The following is a 26,284-nucleotide window of genomic DNA, read 5'->3' as shown; positions in this document are numbered from 1 at the left end:
TTAAGCTGCTTCCAGCAAGCTCACCAATACATTACCAACTGCTAAATGTTTTCAGTTTTTAAATACTGAAATTCTGTGCTGCACTTCATTGCCCTCCCCCTTGAAACTCTATTTACTTGGCTTCCTGAGGTTGGTCCTGCCCTCAGCAGCCTACCAGTTCTTCCTGAGAGAACCTATGCACTCCCCTAGTTTCAAATGACCATCTCTTATAAAGGAAAATCTTTGCATCTAATGTCTTGATAGCCTTGGTATCTAGCAAGGGGTGGGGAATATACCCGTATTACCTTGTACATTTCTCTCTGTATTGTTTATCTGTCTTCTCATTAGATTCTTAGCTACCTGAGAGTAAAAACTGTTGTATCCACCTTTATATTTTCAACTCTTAGTACAGCCTGACACAGTAGACATGCAACAGATACCTGCCGGACACATTACCCTTTATAAGCTACACTTCACAGATGTCCAAGCACTTTCTGTAGATGTCTCCAAGTGTTTATAGATTTAAAACATTGTACTGTTATAGACATTCAGAGAAGAAAACCATCATTTTATTAAAGTATCATTGATATACAATCTTATGACGGCTTCAAATACACAACACAGTGGTTCAACATTCACCCATATTATCAAGCCCTCACCCCCTCCAGTGTGGTCACTGTCCATCAATGTAGTAAGATGTTACAGAATCATTAACTGTATTCTCCATCCTGTAGTAGCGTCTCCATGACCAACGTATATTGTGATTGTGAATTACTGTGCCCCTTAATCCCCTTCTTCCTCCCCAACATCTCCCCTTCGGAAACCTCTAGTTCCTTCTCAGTGCCTATGACTCTACTGCTGTTTTGTTCCTTCTGTTTTGCTTTATTTTTATACTGCACAAATAAGTGAAATCATTTGGTACTTGTCTTTCTCTGCCTGGCTTTTTTCACTGGGAATAATACCCTCTAGATTCATCCATGTTGTTGCAAATAGGAGGATTTCTTTTCTTTTTATGGCTGAATAATATTCCATTGTGTATATATATCACATCTTCTTTATCCATTCATCTTATAATGGACATTCAGGTTGCTTCCATATCTTGGCTATTGTAAATTGTGCAGTGATAAACAGGTGCATATGTCTTTTCAAATCAGGGATTTTGCTTTCTTCAGGTAAATTCCTAGGAGTGGAATTACTGGGTCAAATGGTACTTCTATTTTTAGTTTTTTGAGGAACCTCCATATTGTTTTCCACAATAGTTGCACCAATTTACATTCCCACTAACAGTGAAGGAGGTGAGAACCATTATTTTTGACTTTGTGAAGGTGATAGCACTTGAGCTGGAAATAAAGTTCAGAGGCAGGAAAGGGAGGAGAAAGGTTCTAACATTGGACCCCCAGGCCAGAGACTGGAGGGCAGGAACAGGAGTGTCTTGTTGAAACATTAAATTTGGATAAGGGAATAGAAGCTTCACCTAAAAAGAAAGGTAGGAAATGTAAATGTGGAAGGCCTGAAGGTTAAGCTAAAGCATTCTGACTTTATTCCATAGGCCAGCAGGAACCTACATTGAACAGGGTGCTAAATAATCCCAGATAAACCAGGTGGCAGAACATTTGCTGGACTATAACCTGGACACACTAGAGGTGAACAGACCAGTGGGACACTCCAGTGAGTAAAATGAGAGCCTGATGAACAGTGGTATACGTATATATACATACACACATATTTTAACATCTTTGAAATTGAAATAAAGCTGACAGTTAATTGCATGTCTTAATTTAACTGGCATCTCCTCTTCCTTAGCAACATTTAAAATAATGGTGTTATCTTCACACTGATGTTGTCCTAGATTCAATGAATACGGTATCTGGATATGAATAAGAAATAAAGAATTCAAAGGCAAAGTTTTAAACTTGAGTGACTGGAAAAATTCAGTTATTCCTAACAAAGAAGGAAGAACATTTCCTTGACCCATGTATAGGAGTCTAAGCAAATCTCCTATTTAAGCAGTAACAGATGATATTGTTGCACACCTACCTTTCCCATCTGAACTAATTAATAATTAAAAATAAGGAAGTACCTATTAATGACAACTTTAATGTGAACATGTGTTTGACCCTCAAGAAACTGTCATAACTTAAAGGGAAGAGTGAGTTACCATGGATGCTTAAGACTACATGGCATGCAGTGTCTGGATCCGGATGATACTCAAATGTATCACAGCAACTGATAACCTCAATTATTTGAACAATCGGAATCTCTTCAAATACTGGTTCACTTCTTCCTTGGGGTAGGGACGGAGTGCAATGCAAGTGGCAATATTCTCTGGCTGCTCCAGCCACAGCATGTGGTCGATGTTATTCTGTTGCAGAGTCTCAGCTAGCTCCTTCAGGGTAGTCTCATCTGCAGCCTATAAGGAGCAGGGCAGAACACACAGAGTGAATAGGCCATTTAAGCAGCGTCAAAAAGACAAAAAAAAAGTTTGGGGCTGTTGCTCCTCTTAACTGAAAGTGGTGGAACAGCTCCACCAGAGGAGGAGCTGGAGAGCACGTCTCCAGAAGCAACAGCTTCACTGCTTGTGTTCCTCCTACCCTCTCTGTGCGGCCTTAAATAAGCGACCTGAGGTGGGAGGGGGATGGGCTTAAAAATGGCTTCTTATAAAATAAAGATTTTTCTCCTCCATCTTGAGATGCTGTGTGCTCTACATGTTTTATGCTTCTATAATGGTTGGTGCCCATGCAGCTATCCCTAATCCTTTACCAGCTCTGACTTTGAGAGCTATTGGAAGGATTTCTAAAATCAGTCGCATCCATCTCCCTCCCACCTCCATCCTACCCCACCGAAACCTAGAGGAGTTTTCCTTCCACTGGAATAGTTCCCACTTGTTAACTCAGAGGGCTAACTACTGTCTTAACATCTGAAATTGTTTCTCATCATCCCTAGCACCTTGATCATGCTGAATCTCATTACAGGAAGCATTACAGCTATCACTTAAAAGGAATTTAGCGTGTTATTTTGCATAAGGTATATTTTTTGCCTATGAAGGCACAGGCCACTAAGATGACTAGAGGTTTGTCTTACCAAATTATTGGATTTGGGGATTGCCACTCTTCATCTACTGAGTCCTTTGGGGCAGAGCCACGCTGGAGAACTCACGACCTCCCCTACGTCCTTCCTGAGCACCAGGCAACAGCATAGTACAACGAATTACAGTGAGTCCAAAGCCTTGCTCTGCCACTTACTGTGTGATCTTTGGTAAGTTGTGACTTAGCTAAGCCTTTGTTTCCCCTTTGTAAAACAGGGATGATAAGGCTTCACAGTAGTAGAGAGGACTCAATAAAATTAGCCTCAGACCTGTGCCTGGCACATAGCAAACGCCCAATAACTGTAGTTAATATTGGCATCGTCTTATATTTTATTGGTCTTTATGGCTACAGCAGCACCTTAATTAATTGGAGGTGATTCCTTGAGTGAGGGCTAACAACTAGGAATTGTCATATGTCTTTTAAACTCAGGTAGGTCAGTTCATCTCTGTGGGCTTCAGAAGTCTCATCTGAGAAAAGGGGTAAATGTATTATCTACCTAAAAGCAAGGGAGTGGGGGATACCCGAGTCAGATGACTTCCTGGGCCTTCTTCCTATTGGAAAAAAAACCTACATGAATATCTATCTGCTTCTTTTCCTGCCTAGTCATATATTCTCAAGACATTTTCTTGCAGGTTACTGTTTGTTTCACAACCAACCAGCAATTTTTCTCTTGAAAGATAGTGTTTTTGCCAGCTAGCCATGAAGGGCCTACCCCATCCCTGGGTAGACCCAGGGTTCTAGTTCTTTAATTTATTAAAATAAAAACTTTATGAGAAAAATTGCTTTAAAACTTTTTCCCCCCTTATTATGTGTGCCTGATGGAGAAAACTTAAAGGAAAAGAGAAGCATTAGGACATAACCGAAGTCCTACCACTCACTACTTAATATCTGGACGTATTTTCAAAATCTGCATCAATTTTGTATGTAGAATATAGTTTGGTTAGTATCACATCGTGAACATTGTTCCATGCCAACTAAATATGCTCCAAAAACATGATTTTTGCTACCTCTATAATAATCCATTATAAGGGCATAAATTAATTCAGCCAATTCCTAGTATCGGAAATACAGTAATTTCCAAAATTTTATATTATAAAGTGCTCCTATAAATATCGTACAACGTACAAAGAGAATAGTCTTTGAGTACATCTTATTATCTTCGCAGGGATACGTCTCTAGCTGCAGAACTGACAAAGGGTAAGGTAAGGGTAAGATCTATTTGGCCACCTTCAAAATGAGCCCTACTGCTATTTTTTACCCCGGATGTCTAGTATTTTCGATGCTAGGTTCAGCTTATACTAGGGTTCACATGTATTTTCAAATGCTTTGGCGTCATACCCAGGTAAATGCTTCGGTTTGACTTCACTTGCAAATAAGGAACCCCCGCGTCCTTAGCCCTTCTGCATTGGGTTAGGCGAAGCAGAGGGGGTCCTGCAAAGGTGGGCCCAGCGCACTGGGAAGGCGGTGTCTCGCTCGGCCAGCCTCCGCCCTCACTAAAGGTAAGCAGCTGAGATCGGGGGCTGGGGGGGTGAGGAAAGCATTAATAACAGACCGGATGCCCAGTTTTCACAGTCCGACGCTGGCCAGCCCAGGTAAGGGTCTCTCGGCAATGGCTCGAACTCCAGACCCCCGTCCGAAATTTAGAGGTAAAAGACTCCCCACAACGCCCTAACCACTCCACGAAGTTAGGCCCCGGACTCAACGCCACACCCACTTCCGGTCTGATGTGCTCTGCGCCCCATTGCCCCGCCCGACACCTCACCTCCAGGACCACCTTGCGCATGCGCCCCAGCTCCCGGAGGTAAGCCGCTGTGTACGGGTGGTCGCGGTGAAGGTGCAAGGCCGCGGTGGCCGCGTGACAAGCCTGCGCCACCACTGCGCCCGCTGGCCAGGAGAACGGAGCCTGGGATAGATCCTTTCGTAACACCAAGTATTGTACCAGGATCTGCGGCTCTACGCCAGAGGCCGCCATCTTCCTGCCCAAATGAAGGGCTGGGCCTACTCCCCAATGCATGCCGGGATCGGGGAGGGGGGCCCTCAGCCCGGCCATGTTTTTATAATGTGAGCGCGCAAAGCACGCTGGGTTTGACTGATTTTGAAGGTGAAGACGGCGGGAACTCCTGCCGTGGTCCTGGGTGAGCGAGAGGAGGTTCGTGACACTAAGTGACGGACGGGACCGTGACCAGGGTGGGAGGCTGGACGGCCGATTGAAGTTCCTTCAGTGTGCTAGGAATCCGGCTGAACCAGAGCGACTGTGTTTTTGGGCGCCCGCAGGGGCAGGTGGCCGTGGACACCGCCCGCTCGGGCCCGGGAACGGGTGGGTCGGCTCCGCGAAGCGAGTCTAGGCGATGACGCTTGGGGGTCTGGGGGCCGGCGGGTGCCTGCCTGAGCTGTGTGTGCTCTGCTTTCTGGGTTTGACTGAATGTAAACAGATGTGACTTTCTTGCCGGCTTGTTTCACCAGCAAGAACATTTAGGTGCCTGTTAACCGCTTTCCTGGACAACTTCCTAGGCCCTGGAAATCTGAGATGGAGCGCGAGAATACTTTCCGTCCAGATGGCGAGTCCAAAGGAGGTACTCAAAGGGCCGCCCTTTTCCCTTTCCTGTTGCTGCCCAGTGATGACCCTCAGGTTGAAAGAGCCCTTTTCTCTTCTAACTAATGTGTGGCCTGTCCTGTTTGGGAGCAGAGGGGCGAAAGCAACTCATTTTGAAGATTTAAAGGGGCAGGAAGCTAAGGTCATTGGAAAGGAAAATTGCTTCAGACATTTATAGGCTCCTGCCTCTTTTTAAACCAATGGGTTGCATTCATAATATGCTCAAGTATTTATATTCAAGCTTCAGTTCTAGCCAGTGAGGTATTTTTCCTCTCTTGGCAGGTATTTTTGGGCCGTTTATACATTATTCTTGTGGAAGGGTAGTGTCAGACAGTGACTTCCTTGTTGGTTAAACCTGGGTTTGAGTCCTGGCTCTGTCATTATATTGTGGCTTTGGGCACGTTATTTTACCTTTCTCTGTTTCAAAAACAATTGTCTTAACAATTTTGAAGTCTGTAGATTTGTGATCCTACTTTCCTCTGGGCCATTATTATGGATAACTGAGATTAGCTGTAATAATGCTCTCTTTGAACAGTGTCCTGGTTGTCCAGGGACTGCTTGTATGTCAGTGTTCAGCCTAAAAGGTTTCTAATCATTGGTTTCTGTTGTCACCTCCTCTGGTTTAAAAACTGTGGCCAACATCTAACAGTTTAGCAGGCCACAATGTTCTGATAAAGGATCATATCTTCCCTGAAATGCTGCTGTTTGCCAGACTTAGACATCCCTGGATGCTTGTGAAGTTCCTTTTTCACTCTTCTCAGGTGTTTTAGCTCACTTGGAAAGACTAGAGACTCAACTGAACAAATCCCATAAAAGACTGGAAGAACTGCAGAGAGCACAGGCAGAAGAAAGTGCCCTGGAAAGCAAGATTCATAAACTGACATGTCTGCGAGATAAGCTGAGAGCTGAAGTGCAACAACGGCGAGCCAGGGTGAGTAGAAGGGTGATGTTGGCAGGTTTTCTTGGAGTGTAAAGGGTGCACATGTTCGGGAAATTAGCTAAGTTGTGTAATGTCTTTTACCTGTGTATCATTTTCAGCCTTTGATCTCCCAAATGATCACACCTGTAGAGTCAGGTGATGCCAATATCAACTAACGATTGTCAGGCATTTACTGACAGACCAGGCAAGTTCTTCATAATAATCTCTTAACCTGTCCTCATGTTAACTCAGTCTCAGCCTGACCTGAGTCACTGGTACTTTTGTCATTAACACCATCTGTGTCTTACCCAGATTTGCAACCTCACAGTAAACTCTGACCTTACCTCTTTTCAGTTTTCTTTAGTAAGTACTAGCAAACACTTTTTGAAAGTCATTGTACTAGTTTTACATTTCTAGCAATAATGTATAAGATTTCCATAGTTTTGCATCTTCACCAATACTTGATGTCATCAGTTTAAAAAGTTTGTCATTCCGATAGACATGTAATAGTATCTCATTGTGGATTAATTTGTATTTGCCTAATAATTAGTGACGTGAAGTATCTGTATCACTCAATCTTTTGTTGTGAGGTGTGCTTTTCAAGCCTTTTGCAAACATACTGCGTTACCTGTCTCATTGTAGAACACATGTTTTGCATGTGAGCTCTTTGGTATATGTACTGTGAATCTTTTAGACTGTGGCTTGCCTTTTTACTTTCTAGGTGTCTGTGATGAAAAGAAAAGGTAGATTTAGAAATCTAACTTCATGTGTACTGTTCTTGATTCTTTTTAATATATCTTTGCCCAAGTTAAGATCATGAAGATTTTCTGTGTTATTTTCCGAAAACTTTATTGATAAATTTTACATTCAGAATTACTTTGCCTCTGGAATTGATTTTTGAATATGGTATGAAATAGAGGTGATACTTCCTTTGTTTTTTTCATATGAATATCCACTATATCTAGTACCCTTTTTTGTTTTAATCAGAGTTGTTATAAAATATTATGTTAGTTTCAGGTGTAAGATACAGTTTGACAATTTGCATAGGTTATGAAATGCTCACCATGGTGAGTCTAGTTACTGTCATGATACAGTGTCATTATAGTTTTATGGACTATATTCCCTGTGTTGTACTTATCCTCTTCATGATGTTTTATTTTTTTTCTTTTGAAAAAATATTTAAATTTAATTTTTTAATAAGGTTTCGTTGATATACACTCTTAGGAAGCTTTTACATGAGCAATATTGTGCTTACTACATTCACCCATATTATCAAGTCCCCCCCACACCCCATTGCAGTCACTGTCCATCAGCATAGTAAGATGCCACAGAGTCACTACTTGTCTTCTCTGTGCTGCACTGTCTTCCCCAGGACCCCCTCCCAAGTCATGTGTGACAATCGTAATACCCCTCAACCCCCTTCTCCCTCCCTCCCCACCCATCCTTCCTCTCCCACCCCTCCCCTTTGGTAACCATTAGTCCCTTCTTGGAGTCTGTGAGTCTGCTGCTGTTTTGTTCCTTCAGTTTTGCTTTGTTGTTATACCTCACAAATGAGGGAGATCATTTGGTACTTGTCTTTTTCCACATGGCTTATTTCACTGTGCATAATACCCTCTAGCTCCATCCATGTTGTTGCAGATGGTAGGATTTGTTTTCTTGTTATAGCTGAATAATATTCCATTGTGTATTTGAACCACATCTTCTTTATCCATGCATCTGTTGATGGACACTTAGGTTGCTTCCATATCCTGGCTGTTATAAATAGTGCTGCAATAAACATACAGGTACATTATGTCTTTTTGAATCTGAGAACTTGTATTCTTTGGGTAAATTCCTAGGAGTGGAATTCCCAGGTCAAATGGTATTTCTATTTTTTGTTTTTTGAGGAACCTCCATATTGCTTTCCACAATGGTTGAACTAGTTTACATTCGCACCAGCAGTGTAGGAGGGTTCACCTTTCTCTGCATCCTCACCAGCATTTGTTGTTCTTAGTTTTTTCAATGCTGGCCATCCTAACTGGTATGAGGTGTTCTCTCATTGTGGTTTCAATTTGTGTTTTCCTGATAATTAGCGATGTGGAGTATCTTTCCATGTGTCTGTTGGCTATCTGAATTTCTTCTTTGGAGAACTGTCTGTTCATACCCTCCACCCATTTTTTAATCGGATTATTTGTTTTTTGGTTCTTGAGGTATATGAGTTCTTTATATATTTTGGATATTAACCCCTTGTCAGATATGTCATTTACAAATATATTCTCCCATACTGTAGGATGACTTTTTGTTCTGCTGATGGTGTGTCCTTTGCCGTGCAGAAGCTTTTTAGCTTGATGTAGTCCCATGTGTTCATTTTTGGTTTTGTTTCCCTTGTCCAAGGACATGCATTCAGAAAAAAGTTACATGTTTATATTCAGGAGATTTTTGTCTATGATGTCTTCTAAGACTTTTACGGTTTCATGACTTACATGCAGGTCTTTAATCCATTTCAAGTTTACTTTTGTGTATGGGGTTAGACAATAATCCAGTTTCATTCTCTTGCTGTTCAGTTTTGCAACACCAGCTGTTGAAGAGGCTGTCGTTTCCCCATCAAATGTCCATGGCTTCTTTATCATATATTAATTGACCATATATGCTTGGGTTTATATCTGGGCTCTCTAGTCTGTTCCATTGGTCTATGGCTCTGTTCTTGTGCCAGTACCAAATTGTCTTGATTACTGTGGCTTTGTAGTAGAGCTTGAAGTCTGGAGCATAATCCCCCCAGCTTCATTCTTTCTTCTCAGGATTGCTTTAGCTATTTGGGGCCTTTTGTGGCTCCATATAAATTTTAGAACTATTTGCTCTAGTTCATTGAAGAATGCTGTTGGTATTTTGATAGGGATTGCACTGAATCTGTAGGTTGCTTTAGGCAGGATGGCCATTTTGACAATATTAATTCTTCCTATCCATGAACACAGGATGTGTTTCCATTTATTTGTATCTTCTTTAATTTCTCTCATGAGTGTCTTGTAGTTTTCAGAGTATAGGTCTTTTACTTCCTTTGTTAGGTTTTTTCCTAGGTATTTTATTCTTTTTGGTGCAATTGTGAATGGAATTGTTTTCCTGATTACTCTTTTTGCTAGTTCATCATTAGTTTATAGGAATGCAACAGATTCCTGTGTATTAGTTTTGTATCCTGGAACTTTGCTGAATTCAGATATTAGATCTAGTAGTTTTGGAGTGGATTCTTTATGGTTTTTTATGTACAATATGTCCTCTGTAAACAGGGACAGTTTGACTTCTTCCTTGCCAATCTGGATGCCTTTTATTTCTTTGTGTTGTCTGATTGCCCTGGCTAGGACTTCCAAAACTATGTTGAATAAAAGTGGAGAGAGTAGGCATCCTTGTCTTGTTCCCGATCTTAAAAAGAAAAGCTTTCAGCTTCTCGCTGTTAAGTATGATATTGGCTGTGGGTTTGTCATGTATGGCTTTATTATGTTGAGGTACTTGCCCTCTATACCCATTTTGTTGAAAGTCTTTATCATGAATGGATGTTGAATTTTCTCGAATGCTTTTTTGGCATCTATGGTCGTGTGGTTTTTTTGTCCTTCTTTTTGTTGATGTGGCGGATGATATCGGTGGATTTTCTAATATTGTACCATCCTTACATCCCTGGAATAAATCCTACTTGATCATGATGGATGTCTTTTTGAATTCAGTTTGCTTATATTTTGTTGAGTATTTTTGCATCTGTGTTCATCAGGCATATTGGTTTGTAATTTTCTTTTTTTTGTGGTGTCTTTGCCTGGTTTTGGTATTAGAGTGATGCTGGCCTCATAGAAGGAGTTTGGAAATATTCCTTCCTCTTCTACTTTTTGGAAAACTTTAAGGAGGGTGGGTATTAGGTATTCAGTAAATGTTTGATAAAATTCAGCGGTGAAGCCATCTGGTCCAGGGTTCTTGTTCTTAGGTAGTTTTTTTTTTTTTGTATCATTAATATACAATCACATGAGCAACATTGTGGTTACTAGATTTCCCCCCATTTTCAAGTCTCCACCACACATACCCCATTACAGTCACTGTCCATCAGTGTAGTAAGATGCTATAGAGTCACTACTTGTCTTCTCTGTGCTATACTTACTTCCCCATGCTCCCTGCCCCCATGTTATGTGTGCTAATCATAATTCTCCTTCTCCCTCCCTCCCCACCTACCTACCCTCCCCAGTCCCTTTCCCTTTGGTAACTGTTAGTCCATTCTTGGGTTCTGTGAGTCTGCTGCTGTTTTGCTCCTTCAGTTTTTGCTTTCTTCTTATGCTCCACAGATGAGTGAAATCATTTGGTACTTGTCTTTCTCCACCTGGCTTATTTCACTGACCATAATACCCTCTAGCTCCATTCATGTTGTTGCAAATGGTAGGGTTGGTTTTCTTCTTATGGCTGAGTAATATTCCATTGTGTATATGTGCCACATCTTTATCCATTCATCTACTGATGGACACTTAGGTTGCTTCCATTTCTTGGCTATTGTAAATAGTGCTGCGATAAACATGTCTTTTTGAAATTGGGATCCTGCATCTTAGGGTAAATTCCTAGGAGTGGAATTCCTGGGTCAAATGGTAGATATTTTTAGTTTTTTGAGGAGCCTCCATACTACTTTCTGCAATGGTTGAACTAATATACATTCCCACCAGCAGTGTAAGAGGGTTCCCCTTTCTTTGCATCCTTGCCAGCATTTGTTGTTCCGAGTCTTTTCTATGTTGGCCATTCTAACTGGTGTGAGGTGATATCTCATTGTAGTTTTAATTTGCATTTACCTGATACTTAGCAATGTGGAGTATTTTTTCATGTGCCTGTTGGCCATCTGAATTTTTTCTTTGGAGAAGTGTCTGTTGATATCCTCTGCCCATTTTTTAATAGGGTTATTTACTTTTTGTTGTTGAGGCATGTGAGTTCTTTATATATTTTGGATGTTAACCCCTTGTCAGATATGTCATTTACAAATATATTCTCCCATACTGTAGGATGCCTTTTTGTTCTGCTGATGGTGTCCTTTGCTGTACAGAAGCTTTCTAGCATTATGTAGTCCCATTTGTTCATTTTTTTATTTTGTTTCCCTTGTCTGAGGAGATGCATGTTCTTAGGTAGTTTTTAGATTACCATTTGAATTTTGTTGCTGGTAATTGGTCTATTCATATTTTCTGTTTCTTCCTGGGTGAACCTTGGAAGATGGTATTTTTCTAGAAAGTTGTCCATTTCTTCCAGGTTATCCAGTTTGTTAGCCTATAATTTTTCATAGTATTCTCTAATCTTTGTATTTCTGTGGTGTCTGTTGTGATTTTTCCTTTCTCATTTCTGCTTCTGATTATATGTGTAGACTCTTTTTTTCTTGACAAATCTGGCAAGGGGTTTATCTATTTTGTTTATTTTCTCAGTGAACCATCTCCTGTTTTCACTGTTTCTTTCTGTTCTTTTATTCTTCTTGATTTTATTTACTTCTACTCTAATCTTTATTATGTCCCTCTTTTTACTGACTTTGGGCCTCATTTGTTCTTCTTTTTCTAGTTTTGTTAATTGTGAGTTTAGACTGTTCATATGGGTTCATTCTTCTTTCCTGAGGTAGGCCTATATTGCAGTATACTTCCCTCTTAGCACGGCCTTCACTGCATCCCACAGATTTTGCAGTGTTGAATTATTCTTGTCATTTGTTTCCATATATTGCTTGATCTCTGTTCTTATTTGGTCATTGATCCATTGGTTATTTAGGAGCATGTTGTTAAGCTTCCATGTGTTTGTGAGCTTTTTCATTTTCTTTGCATAACTAGTTTCATACCTTTGTGGTCTGAGAGGCTGGTTGGTACAATTTCAATCTTTTTGAATTTACTGAGGCTCTTTTTGTGGCCTAGTATATGATCTATTCTTGAAAATATTCTGTGTGCACTTGAGAAGAACGTGTATCCCGCTGCTTTTGGGTGGAGTGTTCTGTGGATGTCTGTTAGGTCTGTCTGTTCTAATATGTTGTTCAGTGCCTCTGTGTCCTTATTTTCTGTCTGGTTGATCTGTCCTTTGGAGTGAGTGGAGTGTTGAAGTCTCCTAAAATAAATGCATTTCATTCTATTTTCCCTTTTAATTCTGTTAGTATTTCTTTCACATATGTAGGTGCTCCTGTGTTGGATGCAAAGATATTTATAATGGTTATATCCTGGACTGATCCCCTTATCATTATGAATGTCCTTCTTTGTTTCTTGTGACTTTGTTGGATGCAAAGATATTTAAAATCTTTATATCCTTGGACTGATCCCCTTATCATTATGTAATGTCCTTCTTTGTTTCTTGTGACTTTCTTTGTTTTGAAGTCTATTTTGTCTGATACAAGTCCTGCAACTGCTCTTCTCCTATTAGTGGCATGAAATACCTTTTTCCATCCCTTGACTTTTAGTCTGTGTATGTCTTTGGGTTTGAAGCGAGTCTCTTGTAGGCAGTATGCAGATGGGTCTTGTTTTTTTACCCATTCAGTGACTTTGTCTTTTGATTGATGCATTCAGACCATTAACATTTAGGGTATTTATCAGTAGGTATGTACTTATTGCCACTGCAGGTTTAGATTTGTGGTTACAAATGGTTCAAGGGTCACTTCCTTACTATCTAACAGTCTAACTTAACTCACTTAGTATGCTATTATAAACACAATCTGAAGGTTCTTTTTTTTTTCTCCTTTTTCTTCCTCCTCCATTCTTTATATATTAGATATCATATTCTATACTCTTTGTCTATCCCTTGACTGACTTTGGTGGTAGTTGATTTAATTTTGCACCTGCTTAGTAATTAATTATTCTACTTTCTTTACTGTGGTTTTATTTCCTCTGGTGACAGCTATTTAGCCTTAGGAACACTTCCATCTATAGCAGTCCCTCCAAAATACACTGTAGAGATGGTTTGTGGGAGGTAAATTCTCTCAGCTTTTGCTTATCTGGAAATTGTTTAATCCCTCCTTCAAATTTAAATGATAATCTTGCTGGGTAGAGTATTCTTGGTTCCAGGCCCTTCTGCTTCATTGCATTAAATACATCGTCACTCCCTTCTGGCCTGTAAGGTTTCTGTTAAGAAGCCTGATGGTAGTCTGATGGGTTTTCCTTGTATGTGATCTTTTTTTCCTCTCTGTCTGCTTTTAATAGTCTGTCTTTATCCTTGATCTTTGCCATTTTAATTACTATATGTCTTGGTGTTGTCTTCCTTGGGTCCCTTGTGTTGGGAGATCTGTGTACCTCCATGGTCTGAGAGACTTGTCTCCTTCCCCAGTGTGGGGAAGTTTTCAGCAATTACCTCCTCAAAGACGCTTTCTATCCCTTTTTCTCTCTCTCCTTCTTCTAGTACCCCTATAATGCAAATACTCTTCCCTTTGGATTGGTCACACTGTTCTCTCTATTCTTTCATTCCTAGAGACCCTTTTTTCGGTCTGTTTCTCACCTTCTTTGTATTCCTCTTCTCTAATTTCTATTCCATTTACCATCTCCTCCACTATATTTAATCTGCTTTTTTCTCTCTGTTGTTTGCATGAAATATCTTTTTCCATCCCTTGACTTTAAGTCTGTGCATGTCTTTGGGTTTGAGGTGAGTCTCTTGTAAGCAGCATATGAATGGATCTTGCTTTTTTATCCATTCTGTTACTCTCTGTCTTTTGATTGGTGCATTCAGTCCATTTACTTTTAGGGTGATTATTGAAAGGTATGTACTTATTGCCATTGCAGGCTTTAAGTTTGTGGTTTCCAAAGGTTCAAGGTTAGCTTCTTTACTATCTTACTGTCTAACTTAGGTCGCTTATTGAGCTATTATGAACACGGTCTGATGATTCTTTATTTCTCTCCCTTCTTATTCCTCCTCCTCCCTTCTTCATATGTTGGGTGTTTTGTTGTGTGCTCTTTTTAGGAGTGCTCCCATCTAGAGCAGTCCCTGTAAGATGCCCCGTAGAGGTGGTTTGTGGGAGGCAAATTCCCTCAACTTTTGCTTGTCTGGGAATTGTTTAATCCCTCCTTCATATTTAAATGATATTCGTGCTGGATACAGTAGTCTTGGTTCGAGGCCCTTCTGTTTCATTGCATTAAGTATATCATGCCATTCTCTTCTGGCCTGTAGGGTTTCTGTTGAGAAGTCTGATGATAGCCTGATGGGTTTTCCTTTGTAGGTGACCTTTTTTTTCTCTCTGGCTGCCTTTAATACTCTGTCCTTGTCTTTGATCTTTGCCATTTTAATTATTATGTGTCTTGGTGTTGCCCTCCTTGGATCCCTTGTCATGGGAGTTCTGTGTACCTCTGTGGTCTGAGAGGCCATTTCCTCCCCTAGTTTGGGGAAGTTTTCAGCAATTATTTCTTCAAAGACACTTTCTATCCCTTTTTCTCTCTTCTTCTTCTGGTACCCCTATAATGCGGATATTGTTCAGTTTTGATTGGTCACACAGTTCTCTTAATATTCTTTCATACTTGGAGATCCTTTTATCTCTCTCTGCATCAGCTTCTCTGTGTTCCTGTTCTGTTTTCTAGTCCATTAATGGTCTCTTGCATCTTGTCCATTCTGCTTTGAAGTCCTTCCAGAGATTGTTTTATCTCTGTATTCTCCCTCCTTAGTTCTTGCATGTTTCTCTGCAAGTCCATCAGCATGATTATGACTTTTGTTTTGAATTCTTTTTCAGGAAGGTTGGTTAAATCTATCTCCCCAGGTTCCTTCTCAGGGGAAGATGTAGAAGATGTTGAAGATGTCTGGGTTAGTCTTGTCTGGATCAAATTTTTTTGCCTTTTCATGTTGATAGGTGCAGTGGTATGCTATTGACTCGTCTGTCAGCTGGGAGAGCCAAGACTTTTTCCACTTGCTCCTGGCCTTTCTTTACTGGGACAACTGCGACCCCTAGTGGCTTGTGTTGAGCAATTGCGTGTGGACTGGGTCTCTTATTTTGCCAGGCCAGTATGGAGGAGGCTCCCTTGCTGTGGGCGTGGCCAACCTCAGGCCACTGCTCTGCTATGGTGGGGCCCCAGAGGGGTAATGGACAGGGGGCTGTTTGGCTGTTTACCTCTGTGAGGGGTCTCAGAGCTGTTGCCCAGGGGGTTAGTGCGCCTGGAGTTCCCTGGAATTTCCAGCTGCTGGACTGTGACCCGGGATGCTTCCGTCCAGTTGTGGGGTCCCTGTCCCTTTAAGACTTTCAAAAAGCACTCACTTTTCTTTGTCCCAGAGGTGCCGGCTGCGGGACCCGCTCACAGGACTTACTGTCCTGCTTCCCTAGTTTCCAGCACCCCACGCATGCACTGTGTGTCTGCGCTCTGGTCCAGATGGCTATGGCTGGGTGTTCAGCAGTCCTGGGCTCCCTCTCCCTCCCGCTCCGACTCCTCTCCTCCCGCCGGGAGCTGGGGTGAGGGGCCTTGGGTCCCGCCAGGCTGCGGCTTGTATCTTACCCCCTTCGCGAGACGCTGGGTTCTCGCAGGTGTGGGTGTAGTCTGGCTGTTGTCCTGTGTCTTCTGGTCTCTCTTTTAGGGATAGTTGTATTTGTTGTATTTTCAAAAATATATATGTTTTTGGGAGGAGATTCCCACTGTCCTACTCACACCGCCATCTTGGCTCTGCCTTTGCCTGGGGTGATGTATCTAGAAAAAAATTACTAATGCTGATACTCAAGAGATTCTTGTCTGTTTTCTTCTAGGAGTTTTATGGTTTTAGGTCACATTAGGTCTTTAATCCATCTTGACTTTATTTTTTGTGCATGGTGGAGGAGAGTGATCCAATTTTGTTCTTTTACATGTAGCTATCTGTCCAGTTTTCCCCACACCATTTATTAAAGAGACTATATTTTCCCCATTATATATTATCATCTCCTTTGTCATACATTAATTGACCATGCAGACATGGGTTTATTCCTGGGGTCTGTATTCTGTTCCGTTGATCTATGTATCTGTTCCTGTGCCACCACCATACTGTATAAATTTGTAGAATAGCTTGAAATCAGGGAGTGTGATTCCCCAGCTTTGTTCTTGTTTCTGAAGATTTCTTGGGCTTTTTAGATTTTTTTTGTGGTTCCATAAAAATTTCAGGATTAATTTGCCCTCATTCATTGAAAAATGTCATTGGTAAATTGCTTTGGACAGGATGGCCATTTTAACAGTATTCTTCGTATGCATGAGCATGGACTAGCATTCCATTTACTTGTGTCTTCAGTTTCTTTCATCAGTGTCTTGCAGTTTTTAGAGTACAGGTCTTTCATCTCCTTGGTTAAATGTATTCCTAAGTATTTTATTCTTTTGGATGCAATTGTAAATGGCATTGATTTCTTAATTTCTCTTTCTGTTAGTGCATTATTTGTATATAGAAATACAACAGATTTCTGTATATTGACTTTGTACCCTGCAGTTTTACTGATTCATTTACTAATTTTAGTAGTTTTTTGGTGAAGTGTTTTCTGTATATATTATCATGTCATCTGCAGTATCCATGTCTGTTTCTCCTGCCATTTTTATGTGATCTTTCTGTCCCTCATTGTCCAGGTGCCTACTTAGTCCTCAGATCTTCCTCAGCATGAATTGCTCTGTGTATAGGTATAGCTTGATGTGGAGATGGGAGGAGGTGGATTCAAGCTCTTTCTACACCACCATCTTCCCAGTCTAGTGTATTTTTTATTTCACTTACTGTTTTCTTCATCTTTGATTGTTTCTTTTATAGATTTCTCTCTGTCTCTGCTGAATTCCTCCCTGAGCTCAAACATTCTTCTCTCAAGTCTGGTGAGCATCTTTATAACCATTCCTTTGAATTCTTTTTCATTTTTTATTTTTTAATTTTTTATTAAGGTATGATTGATATACACTCTTATGAAGGTTTCACATGAAAAAACAATGTGGTTACTACATTTACCCGTATTATCAAGTTCCCACCCATACCCCAATGTAGTCACTGTCCATCAGTGCAGCAAGTTATTCCTTTGAATTCTTTATCAGATAGACTGATTAACTCTATTTTTTTCCTGAAGTTTTGTCTTGTTTTGTCATCTGGAGCTTATTTATCTCTGCCATTTTGTTTGGCTTTCTGTGCTTGATTCTATGAATTAGTCAAACTCTCCTAGTCTTGAAGGATGGGCCTTGTTTAAGAGGGTCTCCTGCATAGACTGCGTGTGCCTGATGGTTTTGCCTGGTTGAAGGCTGAGTGAAGGTGAGACAGGCATGTCCTGATGCTGGGAGTCTCCTGTGTGGTTGCTAGCTAGGGTGGCTGGTGTCAAAAGCACAGTCCAGGTAGCTCCCAGGTGGACAGTGGGCTGTGCCCTCTCTGGCAGGGAGACTGGGGGCAGAGGGGTACAGGGCACAGTCCATGGCTTTCCTGGTTGGGCATCAGCCAGGGCCACACTGATAGGTGGCTGGGCGTGGATGGGTACAGTCTGGGAGTCTCCCAGGTTGGCACCTGGCTGGGGCTGTGTAAACGGGGTGACTGGGGATGGAAGGGTGTTGGCAGGGTGAATCTGTGTGAGAATCATGCTAGAACCACCTTGGTAGCACTGCTAGATCTCTGACAAGCATGTTTGGTGTGGTGGGGGTGGGGAGATTGCCTCTGTTAAGTCTGGAGCTGGTGTGTTCAGTCTGACCTTGTCCCACTGCCAGCATGCATGGGGAACATAAGCAGTGGTCATCCTGCTCGCATCCACACTGGTAGCATAAACGACATAGCTCACCCTATTCCCCTCCACATTAATCATGTTGGGGGTTAACGTACTCCGTATCACCTGCCCTGCTCCCATCTGCTTTAGGAATGGGGTGTGGAGTGGAGTGAGGGAACATAAAGCAGTGGTGCGCACCAGCTCCTCCAGTCCTGGAGAGAGTTTCAGCAGTTCCCCTGCCATTTGGCATTTGGGTTTAAACCTTCTAACTTCATGGCTTTTTTTCTGTTTCAGGGCCAGTGATATCCTTTCCTGCTGCAGGGCCACACTGGGGGTGGGTTCCCTCTGTGACTGTGTCTCTGTTTCTCCTGCTGGTTTTCTGTGTGGTCTTTTTTCTCTCTCCTGCAGAAGGTGGTCGTGTTCACTCAGGCCTCCATCCTTCCTTGGGATGAATTGCTGTGTGGGTAGGTGTAGATTTGGTGAGTAGATGGGAGGAGGTGGGCTCAGGCTCTATTTCTATGCCACCGTCTTCCCACATCGTTATCTGCTCATCTATCACTGGACACTTGGTTCCATAGCTTGGCTATTAATATAATGCTGCAGTAAACATAGAGGAATGCGTATATCTTCAAATTAGTGGTTTTGGTTTCCATGAGTAAATATCCAGAAGTGGAACTGCTGGGTCATATAAGTTGTTTAGTTTGTTTAGTTTTTTGAGAAACCTACATGCTTCTTTCCATAGTGGATGCACCATTTTACATTCTCACCAACAGTGTAGGAGGGTTGCCTTTTCTCCACATCCTCGCCAACACTTATTTCTTGATTTTTTCATACTGTCCACTCTGACTGGTATGATACCTCATTGTGGTTTTGATTTGAGTTCCTTTATAGTAAGTGATGTTGAGCTGCTTCTCACGTGTCTGTTGGCCATCTGTATGTCATCTGTGGAAACTGTCTATCAGGTCCTTTGCCACTTTTAATCAGATTATTTGTGTTTTTGGTGTTGAGTTACATGAGTTCTTTATTTATTTCAGACATTAACTCATTATCAGATACATGATTTGCAGATATATTGGCCCATTCAATAGGTTGCCTTTTTTGTTTTGTTGATAGTTTCCCTTGCTGTGCAGCAGGTTACTTTTCCTTTAGATTTAAACATGTTTACCCATTCCGGTGCTCTTTAATACTTCCTGCATTCCCATATTTCCATTTGGGACCATTTTCCTTCAGTGTAAGTAGCTCCTTTTGGTATTCCTTTCGGTGTTAAGTCAGCTGGGAATACTCTGTTGTTTTTTGTCTGAATAAACCCTTATTTCATTATATTCTTCACTTTCAAAGGATGTTTTTGTTAGGTCTAGAGATAGATTGGAAGTTACTTTGTTTCATCCTTTATCATTTCATTGTCTTCTAGTTCTAGTTTCTGCCAGGTGTTAGTTGTATTGTTTGAATATATGATGTCTTTTTTTCGTCTAGCTGCTTTGGAGTTTAGCAATTTTATATCATCATGTGGCTAGGAGTGATTTGCTTTCTTTATTCCGCTTGGTGTTTGTAGAGCTCCTTAAATTACTTGATGTTTTCATTTATTTTGGAATATTTGGCCAGTATCTATTCAAATACCACATCTGCCCCATTCTTCTCTTTCTGGGGCTCCCATGTATGGAGTTGTGTTTGTTTTAACTATGATCTATGTCTTATATTTTTACTAATTTTCTAATTTTATTTTTCTGTCCAAATATGATGAAAGTATCTTCTATATGGATATGAAAATTATACCTATTTATTTCACTTATCTTTTCTGCCTGGTCAGCCTATAAACCTGTTAAATTCTTGGTTTTGGCTACTGTATTTTTTGGTTCCAGGGTTTTCATCTGATTCTTTTTTTTTTTTTTATAGCTTCCAGCTCTTTGGTATGAGTTGTCCATCTTTTAATCTATTTTAATGGCTGTGCCTGATGGACCCAAACAGCTGAGTCCAAGGGAATGTCATCTTTTTCTTCTTGGTTTTCAGTATCTGTTGCTCTTCCCTGATTTACCTAATTTTTTTTTTTAATTCAGTGACAGGTATTGTATATGAAAAAATGTAGGGATTCTGAACTGTGTTTTCTTCCTCCAAAGAAAATTACAGTTTTTTTCTGTCAAGCAGATAGCCTATGGGCATATCACCTTAATCTAGTTGAGTCTCTTTCTGGTTTGCCCTTACTCCTGGGTGTACCTTTTTTTTAGGGCCCTCATTGGAAAGTTTGGGTGTGTTGGAGAGAGGTCTATCCAGGTCCCTCTTCTTTGGCAGGTCCTGAACTCCAAAATCTCTGCTTAGTTTTCTAATGTTCAGCAAGCAGCTTTCCATGTGGTTCCTCAGTACTCAGTCACACAGATACTGTTAGGAATTGGCAAATGCCTACAGGGCAAATTGCATGCAGCATGTTGGGTTCCTTTTCTATGATATCCTGGTAAACTCAGTCTCTAACTTTTGTATCCCTGGAGCAGTGAGACTGCTACAAAGTCCACCTGCAGCTTTCTATTTGGCCCATATGCCTTGTGATACAAATCAGCAAATGCTCTGAGGGGAAAAGCTGTAGGAAACGCTCAGCCAACTTCAGAGCTTTTGTCTTCAATGTTCACCCTGCCTATTTTGGTTGTTCTCTAAATGCCTTCAGACCATTTTCTGTTTGCTTGCACATGTGTGTTTATTTTTGCTATTCATTGTAGGGTTGTTCTCAGGGGGAGGGCTAGTCTGACACCATGTATTGGGCCATAGCTCACAGTGTACCTCTTAACAGTCAGATCAGTATTTCCCATCCTGGTACTTGAGAGCCTGCACAGTCTGACCCAAACCAACTTCCCCATCATTGCCTCAGCACAGCTGTTTTGCCCCCCTCGTGCTCCCCCTAGACTGCCCTTATACCCTTTTCTTTCCCTTCATAGTACTCTCCATTCCACCAGATTGCGGATTACTCTTCAGACCAGCACAGTTGCTACTTCTGATTGCTAGCACCGTAACCCACAAGATTCTTCTGCTACTCTGAATTTATAGCCCTAGCTGGCTGGCCACTGTACTATTTCTTGGTTCGTTAAAAAAAAAAAAAGAAACTCTGCATTTAGCTTTTTTCCAGTTAGGTGAGGGTAGGGACTCATGCCTGTGTTGCACCCCTTTGTATCCAGTTTGATTTGCTGCATATTCTGCAGGTTAAGGTGTCTACCACCAATGTAGAACCCGACCAAACAATGGAGATCAGTGAGCAAGAAGCTTTAGAAAGAAAACGGGAAAATGTGAAAGCCATTCTGCAGGCGTACCGTTTTACAGGTATAATTTTTTCTGCCCTGCTTTAGTCAGGGTCTCTTTTCTCTAGTGAGTGAGTTTGCTAGATGTATCAGTCCTAGACTTATTTAATAAGCATTGAGATTGTCCTCCTCAACAAGCACACCCAAAGTTGGCATGCTGTTTATAGTCATCTTTAACTGCAAGATTGGTCTCTTGTGCAGCAGCAGATAGGTTGGTGGCTGGCTTTGGGCCATTCATTTTCACTATGCAACATGTGCCAGACCCTGTGACTAGAACTTCTTTACTGCTGGTTTGCTGTATGCACTAGTCTAAACCCCTCAAGTTGCTATTTCACCATTAAAATGGGAATTTATTCTCCCCATTTTCTATGTCACAAGAGGATTATGGGAAGAACTGGGGACTATCATAAATTGACCCCCCCCAAAAAGAGAATATGTACATTGAAAATTAGAAAATTTCTTCCTCAGTAATAGAGTATTTAGTATGTTTGTTTTTCCTATAATTTTTCCATGGCGTTAACAACTCAGAGTGAGCCAGAGTCAGTGAGAAGAAAGTCTGATACTCATTCATCAACAAACATTGGGACACACACTGTATGTACTAGGCAGTGCTGGGGTGTACAGGTGAGTCAGGTAGTATCTGTAACAGCCTGACACCTGTTGAGAGTATCATCTTGTTTGCCTTAGGGCTCAGCGGGAAACTGACCAGCCGTGGATTCTGTATCTTCATCAACACTGCTTTTGAGGGGAATCTGCTGGATTCCTATTTTGTGGACCTGGTCATGCAGAAACCACTTCGGATACATCACCATTCGATTCCAGTTTTCATTCCCCTGGAGGAGTTAGCTGCAAAATACTTACAGACTAATATTCAGCACTTCCTGTTCAGTCTGAGCGAGTACCTAAATGCTTACTCTGGAAGGAAGTACCAGGCGGATCGACTTCAGGTGTGTGGGCGATCTTCTGTAGCATTTTATCAGCCCAGGGTAGGCTTAAAAGGGACCAAAAGGAATGGGTTTTCTTTTGTATTTTAAAATGTTTCATAACTCTGACCTAGAAGTTTAGCTGTTGCTCTTCTAATGCTTATTTCTTATTTATGTACAAGCTGGTCCATCTCTTCCCCTGTTAAAACTCTGGATGATCTTGAAGCCTGGATATTGGTTAAGGGATTAATCACTCCCAAGTGGTGGTCCTTTCTTCTTTACCTCACAGAGTAGTATAGTGGCTGTACTATACTTAATTCAACAGGGATTTTATAGAGGACCTACCATGTGCTGAACCTTGGGTATAAATGCAAAGCAAAATAAAAGTTTCTGAAATCATGTAGAGGAATACTGTTCATCTTTGCCTAAACACTGGCCTACCTTCTTGGGGTTGCAATTGAGCTAGGGTTGGGGTTAAAAAAAATGTATATAGGAAATGAATGCAAACAGAGAATAAGTGACTTAGAAACTTTACATTTCCCCCTGTGCATTTGGAATGACTCTAAAGCTCCTGGTTATCAGTTGAATTGATACGTGAATGCAGACACCAAGCATCTCAGCCAATATTTATGTTAACAGATTTCTTGGCAGAGCTAGTATCTCTCCTGCACCCCTAACCCCTGGCCATTTACTTAGCAAGTGCTTCCTGCAGGCCTTTCTGGGATGCCAGCAACTCCTACAGATCTCTAATTTTTTTCAGGCATGTCCTTCATTTATTTCTCTGAAATTGAATGGTCCCTATTTTTGGTAGACATGTTTGGGGTCTTAACAGCTGTTGGAAATGTAATTGTCAAATGCTTTGTGTTTATTTTGTGGCCCATCCCCATTAGAGTGACTTTGCCGCCTTTCTGGCTGGGCCTTTGCAGAGAAACTCACTGTACAACTTGCTGTCATTTACCTACAATGTGGAGCCGAGGGGTCAGTCCTTCCCATTCTGTGCTAGATTGCTGTATAAGGACCTCACAACAACCCTTCCGACTAATGTCACTGTTACCTACCAAGGTAAGAGGGGGGATGCCTCAGTGAAGAAATGTGATATGCTCTGGATTATTCAGTTTGAATGCAACAGAGCACAATAGGTAGATACATTAATTGGACCTCTTGAGACACTTTATTCTATTTATGTATTATAAATTTATTAAGTAAAATACAAAGACAGTTTCCTTGTTTCTACCAGTTTTTCCTCTCTGTGTTGTAAGTAGTAAACATGATTATCATAGTTTTCCCTCCTGCTTTGCTCCTTCCAGCTCTTGCCAGTGTTCTTTCAGCTCAGCTCATGATTTGTTTTCTGGGAGAAGTAAGGAGACTGAGTCATAGGGTTACCTGTGGTAAAGAAAGCCACAAGCCTCACTGACTGAAGCCAAGTGGACATGACAAGGCAGTATACACTTAGCTCTCTAGAGACGATTCTCTAAATGGGGCTTTTTCAGGGCTGGCTGATAGATTTTTTTTGCTATCTTGTTTTGATTAAATATACATAGTGATGTGACGTGGGCAATATGAAAAATAGGAAAAATGTTTTTAGAAGGCAGAAATTTTGAAGCTCACAGGTTTCATACCATAGATTTTAGACTTCTCTGGGCAGTCTGAAGTTTCTGCTCTCAATATTGCATCAGTCCAGTAAGGGGGCAGCCTCTCTCAGCTCCAAACGAAACAAAAATTTACATGGGTCCAGAATATCAGTGATCCAAGTTTTGATTCCCCCAATTGCACTGAAATTGACAGTCTCTTTTAGGGATGGACACATTATCTACCTCCTGGGAAGAACAGCGAGCATCCCATGAAAATCTGTTTTGTACGAAGCCCTTACATCAAGTATTTACTTCATTTGCAAGGAAAGGAGAAAAACTGGATATGAGCCTGGCCTCCTAGAATATTGTTTTCATTGGGACCACATGAGAAGTGAGTAAACTAGTCCTAGGAACTGAAAACTATTGAAAGGCTGACTCCTTGCCTGGGGACTGTTCCTGTGGTGAGAGCAGGATAAGGGGCAAGCTTGAGCGCACAGACCTTGGCATTTTGGGATGAGTCTTCCTGATTGCCTGGTCGCTTGTTATAATGGTCAAGACCTTCCATTCAAGATAGTTGTATGTTATATTCCATTCCACTCCATTCATGACTTGGTTGTATGTTATAGCTGGAAATCAGAATGGTTTGTGGGGAAATCGAAGGCATTTTGTGAAAGGGGGAGTATGTACCATTCAACTAAAAAGTATTTCTGCCTCATTTCCAGCATTTGAAAAGACTCATGATGTAAATCATATAGTTAAGGTGGGAAGTGTGTTTGAGCTTTGCTTTGGAGCAGTGTGTCCTAGGCCATTGCTTTATAAAGAACATGGTATGAGAAAGGTACTATGGATAAAATATTAAAGAGCTGGATGTATTATAAAGAAACCTGGCAGATGCCTGCTTATACCTCAGTTGTTGCAAAGTAGAACCTCCCCAAGTCTGCCAGTGTACCATTTCTCCTTATAAACCACAGCCTTGGCTTTGCTGGTACTTTTTATTCCTTGGCTTATGGGAGTATGTGTAAGGCCAGGTTTCACAGCTGTGAAAACCTGTGTCTGGTGAGGTACTGCAATTTCAGATCCTGTAGTCTTTCTCCAGTCACAAGTAAGAGTCATCACTGCCCACGGCCCAGAGCTGCATTCAAGCCTCACACTAAAATGGTCACTTCCTAGGCCTAATGGCCATGAAGTAAGATACTTGTGTGGGAGGAGCACAGGGAAGGTGGTAAAGCTGGCGTGGACTGCCAATTAGGAGAAAGCAGCTTAAGATGTCTTAGTTCAGGCTCTTGCCTTCCACGTACATGGTGAGGACCAGTAATGAGTTAGCAGAGCACTTAGCCATTAACAGAATTTGCACAAGGAGCACACTCAAGTTGAATAAAGCTTTTAATAAAACAGTCTTGCTCTTTATCAATACCGGTAAATTCTCTTAAAGCAGTAGCAAAGGCGACTGTAGCAAGAGCTCAAAAGGCAAGGCAATATTGGAAAGTGTTTAACAGAAAGTTAAAAATATAAATGTAGATCTGTTTATATATCTTCTTTCAGAAATAAATTCCCTTTCCCTCCCTCCCACCAGGTAAAAGGAAATATTGCACTTTCTGCTCTCATGACTAAGGTGACAGGGGGTTCCAGAAGAACCTTTCAAGATTATCAGGACGAGGGCCATGTCATCTAGCTCAGACCCTATGGAGACGGGTCTCCGGCTGGAGCTCAAAGGCATCACTTCCAAGTACACCTGAGGAGCAGAGCAGTGCCAGGACAGGTGTCCCACCAAGTCCTCAGCTTATGCAGAGGTTCCTCACCTGCACGCTCAACCTGACAGCAAAGGCAGCTTTGTTCTACCTCTGGTACATTCCTGCTTACAGGGGCCATGGTCTCTCTGTGCTAAGAAGGGCTGGTTGAAACCAGGGCTCTGGAAGGATTGTTCCAGCACTATGCCTAAGACCCCCTACTCTGAGGAATAAGTATGGCCCCTGCTCAGAGCTCACAGATCCATGAACAACTGAAGGCTTGAGATTTTTAACCCTAAAACGTCTATGTGAGTGTGTACTTCAACAGTTTGGGAATGTTGGGACTTGGTCATTTGTCCTTTCCCAAGACTTATTGTTGATTTCAATAAAATACGTCTTCCCTTCACATTTGGACTATAGTGGGGTAGCGGCCCTTTAGGAGTTGTCTACCACCTGGTGGGGCAGAGTCACAGAGGAGCCATTAGGGAAGGCAGCTGGCTTCTCACGGCCCTTCAAGAAAAAGGTGAGCAGCTCTCCCTTCCCTTTCACGAAGATGGGTCCTCTCCTCACAAAGCGGAAGCCGTACTCTCGAAGGATGACTTGTGTTTCTTCTACCAC

General features: G+C 41.5%; 3 protein-coding genes across 9 annotated transcripts in view; 1 reads left to right on the top strand and 2 right to left on the bottom strand.

The window, feature by feature from the left end:
• Positions 1-526: 526 nt before the first annotated feature.
• Positions 527-5,104, bottom strand: PTRHD1 (peptidyl-tRNA hydrolase domain containing 1). Its single transcript, XM_036881948.2, has 2 exons — positions 4,828-5,104; positions 527-2,389 (listed from the first exon to the last, which is right to left on the bottom strand). Exons 1-2 carry the CDS (start codon positions 5,077-5,079, stop codon positions 2,219-2,221), a joined length of 423 nt encoding a protein of 140 aa, XP_036737843.2. The 5' UTR covers positions 5,080-5,104; the 3' UTR covers positions 527-2,218.
• Positions 4,989-25,694, top strand: CENPO (centromere protein O). 5 transcript variants are annotated; one of them, XM_036881945.2, is made up of 8 exons: positions 4,989-5,126; positions 5,529-5,638; positions 6,420-6,589; positions 21,350-21,467; positions 22,133-22,392; positions 23,259-23,430; positions 24,164-24,330; positions 25,513-25,694. In XM_036881945.2, the coding sequence occupies exons 2-7, from the start codon at positions 5,593-5,595 to the stop codon at positions 24,298-24,300; spliced, it is 903 nt and encodes a 300-aa protein (XP_036737840.1). In that variant the 5' UTR covers positions 4,989-5,126; positions 5,529-5,592; the 3' UTR covers positions 24,301-24,330; positions 25,513-25,694. The 5 variants fall into 5 exon arrangements, with proteins under 5 accessions (XP_036737840.1, XP_036737837.1, XP_036737838.1 ...); XM_036881942.2 differs by having other exon boundaries at positions 5,027-5,166; XM_036881943.2 differs by having other exon boundaries at positions 5,065-5,200.
• Positions 25,305-26,284, bottom strand: part of ADCY3 (adenylate cyclase 3) — an 86,329-nt gene continuing 85,349 nt past the window's right edge. For all 3 annotated transcript variants that reach the window (XM_036881940.2, XM_036881941.2, XM_057497394.1), the window contains one exon: positions 25,305-26,284. In XM_036881940.2, coding sequence (XP_036737835.2) covers positions 26,102-26,284 — 183 coding nt within the window. In that variant the 3' untranslated portion in view covers positions 25,305-26,101.

This window comes from Manis pentadactyla, chromosome 2, assembly GCF_030020395.1.
Source record: "Manis pentadactyla isolate mManPen7 chromosome 2, mManPen7.hap1, whole genome shotgun sequence".
In the NCBI taxonomy this organism is placed as follows: domain Eukaryota; kingdom Metazoa; phylum Chordata; class Mammalia; order Pholidota; family Manidae; genus Manis; species Manis pentadactyla.
This window is presented reverse-complemented; position numbering and strand designations above follow the sequence as displayed.

Bases quoted from the DNA above. Each gene is read 5' to 3' on its own strand.
- CENPO (XM_036881945.2), top strand. From the start codon at position 5,593: ATGGAGCGCGAGAATACTTTCCGTCCAGATGGCGAGTCCAAAGGAG. The intron at 6,590-21,349 runs GTGAGTAGAAGG...CATATTCTGCAG, and splicing joins TGCAACAACGGCGAGCCAGG to GTTAAGGTGTCTACCACCAA. The intron at 22,393-23,258 runs GTGTGTGGGCGA...CATCCCCATTAG, and splicing joins ACCAGGCGGATCGACTTCAG to AGTGACTTTGCCGCCTTTCT.
- PTRHD1 (XM_036881948.2), bottom strand. From the start codon at position 5,079: ATGCATTGGGGAGTAGGCCCAGCCCTTCATTTGGGCAGGAAGATGGCG. The intron at 2,390-4,827 runs GTGAGGTGTCGG...TGCTCCTTATAG, and splicing joins TGCGCAAGGTGGTCCTGGAG to GCTGCAGATGAGACTACCCT.